Source organism: Asparagus officinalis, chromosome 1, assembly GCF_001876935.1.
Source record: "Asparagus officinalis chromosome 1, Aspof.V1, whole genome shotgun sequence".
Classification (NCBI taxonomy): Eukaryota; Viridiplantae; Streptophyta; class Magnoliopsida; order Asparagales; family Asparagaceae; genus Asparagus; species Asparagus officinalis.
In genome coordinates, this window is record NC_033794.1 from 95040016 (window position 1) to 95051819 (window position 11804).

At 35.9% G+C, this 11804-nt stretch overlaps 1 protein-coding gene across 1 annotated transcript; it reads left to right on the forward strand.

Moving 5' to 3' along the window:
• Positions 9357–10966, forward strand: LOC109837603 (heat shock factor protein HSF30-like). The gene is made up of 2 exons (XM_020405921.1): positions 9357–9632; positions 10238–10966. The coding sequence occupies exons 1-2, from the start codon at positions 9357–9359 to the stop codon at positions 10826–10828; spliced, it is 867 nt and encodes a 288-aa protein (XP_020261510.1). The 3' UTR covers positions 10829–10966.

Genomic DNA, 11804 nt, shown 5'->3' on the forward strand with positions numbered 1-11804 from the left:
GCTGATAATGCCCTAGATCTGTAAGATGTTGATCCCCTTCGCTGAAAACCCACGATCTGCCGAAAATCCCCAAGGACTGCTCCCAGATTGCCAAAATCCAGTTAGGGTTTTGAGGAAGAAGAGAGGGGGCTAGGGTTTACGTTTGGGGCTGAGGAGATCTCTCCTGGGTTGAGTTGGTATAAATACCAACTCCCCAACCCGACCCGAAACCCAAAACCCAACAACTAAAAACCCGAAACCAAAACCTGGTAATCTCTCTGATCGCTGATCGGTCGACCGCGCCGGTCGACCGCGCCGGTCGACCGCGCCGGTCGACCGATCAGCACAAAAATGCCTGCTGATGGCATTTTACCTGCTGATCGCCAACTCACTCAATTTCTCTCACTTGCAGACACCTGCTAGGCTCCCAAACTCTGATACACATATATATTTATGCTTATATAGTTATTTATCACAAGGGAATTATCTACTATTACTAATTCACACATATATATACATATATACATTATAGAAATTTTTCGGGGTTTTACAGATAAAGGAGAACAATAAAATTCCAACTCAAATAAAACTAGCTAGGATATGAATATGAAAATCAAAATAATAAATAAGCTAGATAAAAGAGTTAGAAATCTTCTCTATAAACACAAGGAAGTGTAGATATGATGATGAGGATGAATTCCTCAGTTGAAATCAAAAGCTTCATCCTTGTGAAAAACTCCTCTTTTGAAATGAAACTTAAAACAATTCTTAAACACAAACAAAACTCTTCCAAAACTTGATTAAACAATTTTCTTGATACCCACAAAAGTTAGAGGGTATGTGGTATATATAGGATCATAGAACAAGCCCCAAAACCAAGAAAACCCCAACAAAAAGATAAAATAACGAAAACTAAAAAACTAGCCGTTACAGGTGTCGGTCGACTGATGAACTGAATCAGTCGACTGACGAGCTGACTGTTACAGACAGCTAACAGCTCATCAATCGACTGAAGACCTTATCAGTCGATTGAATAAAAAAAAATTTTGATGATTCTGGTTAGTTTCATCAGTCGACTGATAATATGCATCAGTCGACTGATAATAGTTTTTCAGCCTGTTTAAATTATGAAAATGAATTTCAAATGCCTTTAAAAAATAGTAAATAAATTCTAAAAAATATGAAACTTTGGAAAAGTTTACAAACATAATAATAAACTTGTTTGAAAAAGAATTTTGCAAAAAGGACCTCGTATTTGTGAAAACTAAACGTTTTGCAAAAATGTACATAATACACGTTTTTCATGAATCTTGAAAATAAAGTTTGACATGTAAGAACATGTGGAAACTTTATGAAATTTTTTTATAAATGTTATAAAACATGAATGTAATGTAAACAAGATTAATAAATCAATATTGCAATGTTTTCTCAAATAAACTCATTTTATAATAAAAATAAAAATTGTGTGTGTATATATATATATATTGAGCTTGAAATATATTCACACAATACACGTTACAAAACTACTAATATACCTAAGAGGTTGCACACACAGCTTGATCTTGAATCTTTAACTCTAATATGAATGATTTTTCATCATATATAGATATCCTGTAAAAAGAAACAAGCCACAACCACTAGGAAACAAATTAGCTATAAATTATTTGGCAAATCATCATCAAAACAAAATGGCTAACAATCTCCCCATTTTTGATGATGACAAACAATTTATAAAATGTATATAAAATCTAAACATGAAAAAAATATGAAACCATCATAAACCAATATGAAACCATCATAAACCAATAAACAAATCATTTCTCCCCTGTTGGCAGCATCAAAAAGGGAAAAAAACAAAAGAATAAGAGAGTGAAAGCTCACCTTATCAATAAGCACATGAGAGAATAAACAAAAATAGATATAGGGATGACTCCCCTATCAAACTGCCATATGGAAAATATGCAATGATGAGCATGGCAAATAAATGTGAGTAAGCATGGAGATAGAATGTCCAAAACACAACTCACATTAAAGAAGACCAAGTGACCACATATATGTATCATTAAGGATAGAGTCACAAGGGTCTAAAACTTAAATATATATCCATAGGATATACATCAAAAACAACAACAAAAATCCCAAAAATGAAAGTCATGGGTTTAAATTTTAAAAATCAAGAATCAAATGATTTGTCAATAAATCCAAAAGAAAAATTATAAGTTTTCAAACCATAAATTATGATTGATTGAGAACATATATAAATATATTATTATGAGAATAATGTCTCAATACATAAAAACAAAGTATAACTTTATGAAAACTTATGAAAATCAAAATATTGTTCATGAAAATTCATGAATCCAAGAAGGGCAATAAAGATGATACCAAAAAAGAGAGTCAAAATGAGAGTTCATGGAAAAACATAAAGTATCATTTTTAACAAAAAAGAAAAATGATTGAGCAAATACATGATGCAAATGACAAACAAGCTCAATTCACAAAAAAAATCTCTAAGCAAAGAGGTTAGGCAAAGATGTACACTAAAAAAGATATTTTGTATCAATGTAAATAATGGACACATCTTTCCTATATACATGATCACAAAGAAAATTTGTCGAAATATTTATAAGTTTTATCCATAAAGATAAAAGATTTATATGTTTTGGATAAATACATAAGAGATCAATATACTCATTTTTGACAAAAATAAGAAAAACTTGTTTCAACCCATATGAATGCCCGGTAAACATAATTTGAAAAACAAAGAATGAATACATCCGGGGGGTTGCTCAAAAAATAAACCTCTCATATATAAACTCAAAACAAAGTATAATAAATAAATAAAAATATGTTTGATCAGCAAAAGGAAATCTTTCTAGGATAATTTGATCAAACCACATAAAGAATACATTATAAAGAACTAATTGATGATCCGTAAGCACAAATACATAAATATCATCAAAAGAGTGTTTTACAATGATCTCATAAAGCACAAACACATTGTTCACATCAAAAATGAATTAAAAACAACATAGTTCAAACTAAGACTATAAAACACATGAGAAACATGAACTATGGTTTTGAAGATCCAAAAATCATTTTGAATTAACAATATAAAACACACACACACACACACACACACACACACACACATATATATATATATATATATATATATATATATTAAAATACTTTATTTTAAAGATTTTAAAACAGTTTGCAAAAATCTTAAATAAAAATCATCTTTAAGAGCATAAAAAAATTAAAAAAAATTAAAACATTTGTTCTTAAAGAATCAAATTTGTTTTGGTACCAAATTATTCTTGGCACCGAAGAATCTAAGGACATGACCCCTATCATTAAAGCTCAAAGCCCTAGGGTTATGATTCTTTTTGGGCATATATGGTGTACGGACACGGTCAAACAAAATTCTTATAGATGACCATTTCGATTGCAATGAGTGCAATGAAAATGTTGAAAATATTTATGTTGACCAATTGGTTGTGCACGAAAATTATTTTCAAAAATAGGTTTATCTTGAAAATTATTTTGCAAATGAGAAATCCTCTTCAAATCAAAATAAAACTTGGTCAAATGATCAAAACGATCACAAAAATCACACTTATACACATGAGCATATTTATGATGTGCAATATGTGCATATGCATGTGTATGAGATGAAGTAGCTTGATGGGATGCACAATGATCAATATTTTTAGGCATAGTGGATTTTTGTGCATCATAACAAAATTTAGCAATATGACATTTTCGACCCCAAATGGTACACTTGTAAACTTTGTTATACATGTGTGCATAGTGAATAGGTTTGTTGGAAATATTTTTATGGGACTTTGCACACAAGTTCATAAGCTTTTCATTGTTCGCAATGCATGTATTTAATATTGAATCTAAGGATGATATGTGTTTCTTTATTTGATTCAACTCATCATTTGAAATATGTGCATTGTCAAATTGAATCTAAGGATGATATGTGTTTCTTTATTTGATTCAACTCATCATTTGAAATATGTGCATTGTCAAAAGAAATAGAACAAACAAGAGTATCTCTTTATTTGATTCAACTCATCATTTGAAATATGTGCATTGTCAAAAGAAATAGAACAAACAAGAGTATCTAATTTATTTTTATTAGTCTCTATTTATAACATAGTATTATTTTTATCATGAGTCCAAATTGTAATATCCAATCTTAATTTCTCATTGCATTCTTTAAGATTAACATTTTTATTTGCAATGAGATCAAACTTAGATACAATGGACTCATGAACAGATTTCAATTGAACATGCTGGGTTTTTAATTCTTAAAAATTATGCTTCAATTTCTTATGTCATGCAATAATTTTTCATATTCATGTGCGAGCTTATCAAAAGTAAAATCATCATTGTTATCAGGCTCGCTTACAACACTAGGGCTATCGCCTAGTGGACGTGTACATGAAGATGATGCTCCTTTTGAACTTGAAGCAGAATCCTCCAAAGCTTGTCGGATTACCTCTAAGTCCCCTTGATGTGTTTCTATTAATTTCCACAACGTATATGCACTATCAAAAAAATCAAGTTTTTTAGCAAAAGATAAGCCGAAGGCATCAATTAAGGATTCTAACAAACACTCGTTCATAGCAAATAATCTATTATCATTATTACTCCACTCGGATTTCTCCATAGTGGGTACAATATAGGCACAATTAATAATTTCCCAAATATGAATATTTTTAGATCAAGCAAAAAGCTTAAATCTAACATACCATTGTGCATATGGGAAATTACTAATTCTAAAAGCAATGTTAACAGCATAACCTAGGCTAGGTGCACCGTGCATGTCCATGATATATTATGCAAGCAAGATGATATTTATCAAAACAAGATTAACAAAAATATGAAGGCCTGGATCTTTAACTCAAGGCGATTAAACTTTAAATCAAAGAGTACCAAGCTCTGATACCAATTATTGGACCCTAGAGGGGGGGGGGGGGGGGGGGGGGTGAATAGGATCAATGCTAATCTAATTCTGATTTTATACCAGTTAAAAACTTTCTAGATTAATTGATTCTTGCAAAAGATATATGAATGAGTTATGAGCAAGAATGTAAAATACAAGCACAAAATAAATATACACAACGCAAACTCAAACACAATATATGATCACGGAGTTCGGTCAACCCTTGACCTACGTCTCCGCTCCTCACCTCGAGGAGATCTCCACTATATCGACACACCCGGTTTGGAAACCGAAACTTCTCTACATACTTAGTTTTCTAGTTCACCGAAAACTCTACAAGTCACTCACAATGTACATACACAAACTACAACCTCAAGTGTTGGTCCTTACATATCACCTCGCTCAAGTACTCGACTTTACTATCTCTCCTTAGGCTTTACTACTGACATCACTCCTCTTGGTATGGACTACGTCCGCACAGTACACTCCTCTTGGTGTACTTGTGTATTAAAAAGTGATACTCACAAATAAAGCTCAAATATAATAAATTATTCTCTAATATGGATGAGAACACAATAAGGCTCACTCTCACTAAATCACAAACCACTACCCAATAATATATTATATGAAATATTATAAGCTCAATAAAAGTGTGTGTGATAAATAAGAACAATAAAATTCTAACTCAAATAAAACTAGCTAAGATATGAATATGAAAATCAAAATAATAAATAAGCTAGATAAAAACGTTAGAAATCTTCTCTATAAACACAAGGAGCTGTAGATATGATGATGAGGATGAATTCCTCAGTTGAAATCAAAAGCTCCCTCCTTGTGAAAAACTCCTCTTTTGAAACGAAACTTAAAACAATGCTTAAACACAAACAAAACTCTTCCAAAACTTGATTAAACAATTTTCTTGATACCCACAAAAGTTAGAGGGTATGGGGTATATATAGGAACATGGAACAAGCCCCAAAACGAATAAAATCCCAGCAAAAGGATAAAAATAACGGAAACTGGAAAACTAGCCGTTATAGACGTCGGTCGACTGATGAGCTGAATCAGTCGACTGACAAGCTGATCGTTACAGGCAGCTAACAGCTCATCAGTCGACTGAAGACCTCATTAGTTGACTGAATAAAAAATAAAAACTTTTAATAATTCTGGCTAGTTTCGTCAGTTGACTGATAATATGCATCAGTCGACTGATAATAGTTTTTTAGCCTGTTTGAATTATGAAAATGAATTTCAAAGGCCTTTAAAAAATAGTAAATAAATTTTAAAAAATGTGAAACTTTGAGAAAAGTTTACAAACATAATAACAAACTTGTTTGAAAAGGAATTTTGCAAAAGGACCTCGTATTTGTGAAAACTCAACGTTTAGCAAAAATATACATAATACTTGTTTTTCATGAATCTTGAAAATGAAGTTTGACATGTAAGAACATGTGGAAACTTTATGAAATATTTTTATAAATGTTATAAAATAATGTAAACAAGGTTAATAAACCAATATTGCATTGTTTTCCTAAATAAACACATTTTGTAATAAAAATCAAAATTATGTGTATATATATATTGAGCTTGAAATATATTCACACAATATACGTTACAAGACTACTAATATACCTATGAGGTTGCGCACACAACTTGATCTTGAATCTTTAACTCTGACATGAATGACTTTTCATCATATATAGATATCCTGTAAAAAGAAACAAGCCACAACCACTAGGAAACAAATTAGCTATAAATTGTTTGGCAAATCATCATCAAAACAAATGGGCCAACAGTTCACCCATTTTATAAAAAAGTTTTGAGAAAACATCTGAGAATGGAAGTAGGGTTTTTTTTTGGGATATAGGGTGGATTATAAATTCTAGGATGAAAAAGTAGGTTTTTTTTTTGAGTTTATGCATTCCATAATCTTTGTTTGGTTCAAAATAAATTCTGAGATATTGGAAAAGTAGGTTTTCCTTATCTCGGGCCAGTTCAAATAGTCTAGCTCCAAGTCGTCCCCCACAACCCAGATAAATTTCTCCTTCGAATCCCTATTCGAGTTAGGAAGGCGGGTGATGAGCTTGTACTTCACTACTATTTAAAAATGGAAGTGGGGCTCGGTCTGGTTCACTTTCACACTCACCAAACGACCTAAGACTCGCAAAGATGGCTTTTTTACAAACCAATGACAAATTACCGTGAACCCCACCAAGGTTGCGATGGCGTTCGACTTCTTCTGGGCCGGCGATACCCCTAGAGCCGTGAAAACTTGCTGAAGAAAAGGGTGCAAGGGCAGCCGCAAGCCAAACTCCAAGAGCTTCAAGCATAGTGGACCCCGATCGGACACATGGTCATAGACTGCCTCCGACCTCGTTGAGGCCATCAGCTCATACTCTCGGGGGATATCAAACCTCCCATGGAGCGTCCTCTTCTGTGCTGGGTCACTTTGGGGTGGAACTCTGCCATAAGAGCTCGTCGGTCTACGAGATATGATACCATCCTAGAAAGGAGAAATGATCGTCGGAAAAAGATGGGCATGAAGGATCTCGAGTTCTCAGAAGAGAATTTTAAAAGACAATAACCGCTATCTCTATGACCATGGCTCTATATATTGGCAGTTAAATCCACAGCTATCATAATTTGAACGGTCGGATCATGCTTTGTCCAACGGCCAAGATTAATTATCAGAATCTAAAGCGACCTCTCAAGGATCGAGACGCAGGCCACTAACATCAAAAACCCTACAATCCGACGCGAAAAGCGAAACCGTGCCAGTCAAAAGGAATGTGTAGTGACGCCAGCCACATAAAATTTAAAAAGACTTTTCAGTTCCCTCATTTAATGCACATACACGTCAGTCCGAAGCTGCTCTCATTTCACTCAGACTTGGCCCAAGTCGACTCCAAGAGAAAGGGGCAAACTGTTATGGTGTTTCTAGTCACCAAAGTGCAGCCCTTTGCTAGCTACGAACATGTGTCTCCCTACATATACCGCTCAAATCAGATTGATGGTAAGGACCACCAAGAATCTCGAGTTAGCCGACTCGTCGAGTTGACATCTCCTTAGATCGACTCGAAGGGCGGTACTTGTCGGTCATCTTGTCGAAGACAACTCGCTAGGAGCCCACTTGACCAGTTATTCAACATAGTGCAGGGTTGACTTGAAAGGCGTTACTTCTCAACGCCCCTTGCTACGAGCCAGAGGACGACTTCAGCCTCGTCAAGCCTCTCCCGCTGACAACGCGCCGACGTCACATTAAATGCTTGGTAGATGCCATCATTTCTCCATCTCCTGCACTACTTATGACACATCGGACCATGTCGGGACCGCCATACCCCGAATAATCTTTATTACTCATCGGACCACATCGACACCGCTATACCCCCAATCAATTGACATTTAATACTGAGGTGACCTCTCCTCCACTCGTCAACTGTCACCTATAAAGCAGATGCTGATGTGGACCGCCATCCTATACTCGGCCGGAATTACCATTCTACCCTTTGTCACCACTATAAATAAGGGTACTATTCTCAGCAATAGGGTAAGCAACTTCTAAGAAAACTTAAGCAATTTCTCAGCATTCTTTTCCACTCCACTGCATTCTAGAACTCACACGGATCATTACTTTCCCACTCAAGTCCATCACTGACTTAATCGTCGGAGGAACAACGGGGGAACTAGTCCTCGTTCTCTCACGAATTGCTATTTGTGCAGGGAGAAGCTACCCTACTCAAAACCAGATATTCGGAGAAGTTAGCAGCCCCTAATCAATCTCACCCCCATTTTATTATCTGTTTGATTATTAACATCAACATGATCTTTATCCATTTTGTCAAAAAATAAAAAATAAAAAAAATAAAATGAGCTTCCATAAAAAATGAGTCACATTATCCAGTAGCATCTATCCAGTAGCATCGCGTTAACCTACCTCATCCCATCCTTTTTTTTTTCAAGTTTTAAGAAGAGAATAAAAAAACTACAATGAGAAATATGTTTTTTACAATAGATTTTTTTCAGCCATCCAAAGAGCGACACTTCCTCAAAACTCTAGGGACATACGAGAACTTTCTAGAACCAACCTAACAAAATATACCAATACCGGGTCCCACAGTAGAACCTTCTCCCAAAAATATCTCCTCACTCCGAACTCCCTCCCTTATCCTTCCCAGAACTTTCTATTCCCTTTATTGCCACTTGTTCTATACTTAACCAGTTAAAACCCCCCCTCCCACTCTCACTCCCAACTCCCTCAACCCAAACTTTCATCCCCACGCCCACGTGTCCCCCAAAACCCCACTTGTCACGAGCCCAGCCCACCCACTTGTATTCCAAAACTCCAGCTAGCGCGACCGCCTCCTGCTCTCTTCGGTCTCCTCCAGCTAGCTTCAGCAGTGAGCTTCTTCTTCTAGCCATGGACGCATCCTTCGCCACGGTAAAGGAGGAGGTGGAAGTGGAGCGGTGCCCCACTCCTTATGGCCGGCCATACACGGCGTGGCCGCACCTGCCGCCGTTCTTGACGAAGACCTTCGAGATGGTCGAGGATCCGGGAACCGATCAGGTTGTCGCTTGGAGCAGAACTCGGAATAGTTTCATAGTTTGGGATGCTAACATGTTTGCTTCTGCTCTGTTGCCGAGATATTTCAAGCATAATAACTTCTCGAGCTTCATCCGCCAACTCAACACTTATGTGAGTTTCCTCTGGTTTTTAATTTCTTTTTCTACTTATTCATTCTTTCGTTTATTTTTATTATTATTTGGAGCGGGATTCTTCTGATTCTGAAATGGTTGCCAAAAGTTTGGGGTCTTGAGAGCTTCTGGCTAGCTCTTGAACTAATTTTACAAATTAATTTGTCGGGATTTTTGTATGGAATCCTGTGAAATTGTGAGGCAGGAAATACTGTTGAGTTCACCTCCTACTCAGCTTACATGATCCGTGATTGATAGTTTCCATAATTAGTTTTTGAACTTGAGTTTTTCTAAGTTATCTTGTTGTAATAATAAACTTTCATAACTACAGGGGGGAAATTTGCAATCTAAAGGGGGCTATCCTTAATTTTGAAATGCTTGCAAAATAAGTACAAGTGTGAATGTTGGTGCGTCAATAGTTCGCCTAACTTTAAATCAAAACCTCGACTTTGAATGTTATCTTCATTTGCATTCATCGTGCATAACGTGTTCTTACATCCTATAATCATCTCTTGTGCATGTTAGTTTCTTAATAGTCTGACATTAAGGATTTCAAACACTATCGAAATCATTTCTAAATTGATTTTTGATTGGCGTTTTTTACAGGGATTTCGAAAGATTGATCCAGATCGATGGGAATTCGCGAACGAAGATTTCTTAGGAGGCCAAAAACACCTCCTCAAGAACATCAAGCGAAGGCGCATCACAACGCAAAACTCAAATCAAAACCTCGAACTATTGCATTCCGAGCACGAATCAGAGCTACAGAGACTCATGCTAGATCGAAACACCATAATGCTCGAAATCCTCAACCTCCGTAGCCAACAGCAGAGCTCTAAGGCTCAGCTGATCCAAATGGAAGAAAGAATACAGTGTACAGAGAGAAAACAGAGGCATACGATGGCATTCCTTACGAAATCGATGACAAGTCCAAGTCCTATGTTCATTCAGCAACTACTGAACGTGAGTTGCAGTGGAAAGAAGAGGAGATTGCCTGGGAGCTACACTTCCGACGAAACTGAGGGGAGTGAAGCGACAGAGGAGGTTATATGGGATGAGTTGTTGAGTATTGAGGAGGGAGAATCGTCGGGGATAGTTGTTGGGGAGGTAGGGGAAATGGCTGTAGAGCCTAGTGAATGGAGTGAAGATGTGAATGAATTGGTGGAGCAAATTGAGTATTTAGGTTACAGGGTCTAAGATGTGGAGTTTGAAGTTTTTAGTGTGTAGGTGTGTATATTATGTGTATTGCGTTTTGGTTTGTTGTTGCAGTTGTTGCCTTGAGTATAGCAAATGGCTGACTAGAACTTTTGAATGGTTAATTTTGAGTTTGTTTTCCGGTGGCCGATTTAATTGTTCAGCTGAAATTTGTAGACTGCAATTGATCATTTTAAGGAGAAGTTTGCTTGTTCAAGCAACTCCTTAATAGTCAAAATTTCCACCTACATCAGTTACGAGATTTCTTGTGAGTGAAGTACAAAGTGCTTTTGTGAAAGTTAAAACAAATTTCCAGCAACATTCTTGGAGCTCATGAGCATGTTAAGAACTACGGAAGAAAACATCTGTCACCTAGGGTTATGCTTAACATTGATATTGAAAAAGCATTTGATACTATTAGTTGAAGTTTCTTGCAACAGAGCATAGCATGGGCTTCCCCAGCATGATGACTGATTGGATTATGACATGCATATCTTCCCCTAAAATTTTCATTTCTCTAAATGGCAATCTTCATGGATATTTTAAGGGTGAGATAGGATTAAGGTCGGGTGATCCCCTCTCCCCTTATTTATTTATTGGGGGGATAGAATATCTCTGTAGGAGGTGGGATATATGTTGAAACATGACAAGAAATTTAGGTATCATCCTAAATGTGAAAAATTCAAGATAAATCATTTAATCTTTGTTGATGATCTTCTTCTATTGAGGAGGGGTGACCTTTGTTCTGTGCAAAAGCTTTATCAATGTTTGCAAGATTTCAGCGCAGTAACTGGTCTTGAAGCTAATCCTAATAAATGCACTATTTTCTGTTAGGGGGTTGAAGAATCTGCCAAGGCTTCCATTTATAATCATCTGGGCTTTTCTGAGGGTGTTATGTCAATCAAATACCTTGGAGTACCTCTTATATGTAAAATATTGTCATTCATAGGCCGTAATCCTCTCATTAATAAAATATTAG

Excerpts from the sequence above, each read along its gene's own strand:
- LOC109837603 (XM_020405921.1), top strand. The coding sequence starts at position 9,357 with ATGGACGCATCCTTCGCCACGGTAAAGGAGGAGGTGGAAGTGGAGCGG. Across the intron at positions 9,633-10,237 it reads TCCGCCAACTCAACACTTAT|GGATTTCGAAAGATTGATCC; the intron begins GTGAGTTTCCTC and ends CGTTTTTTACAG.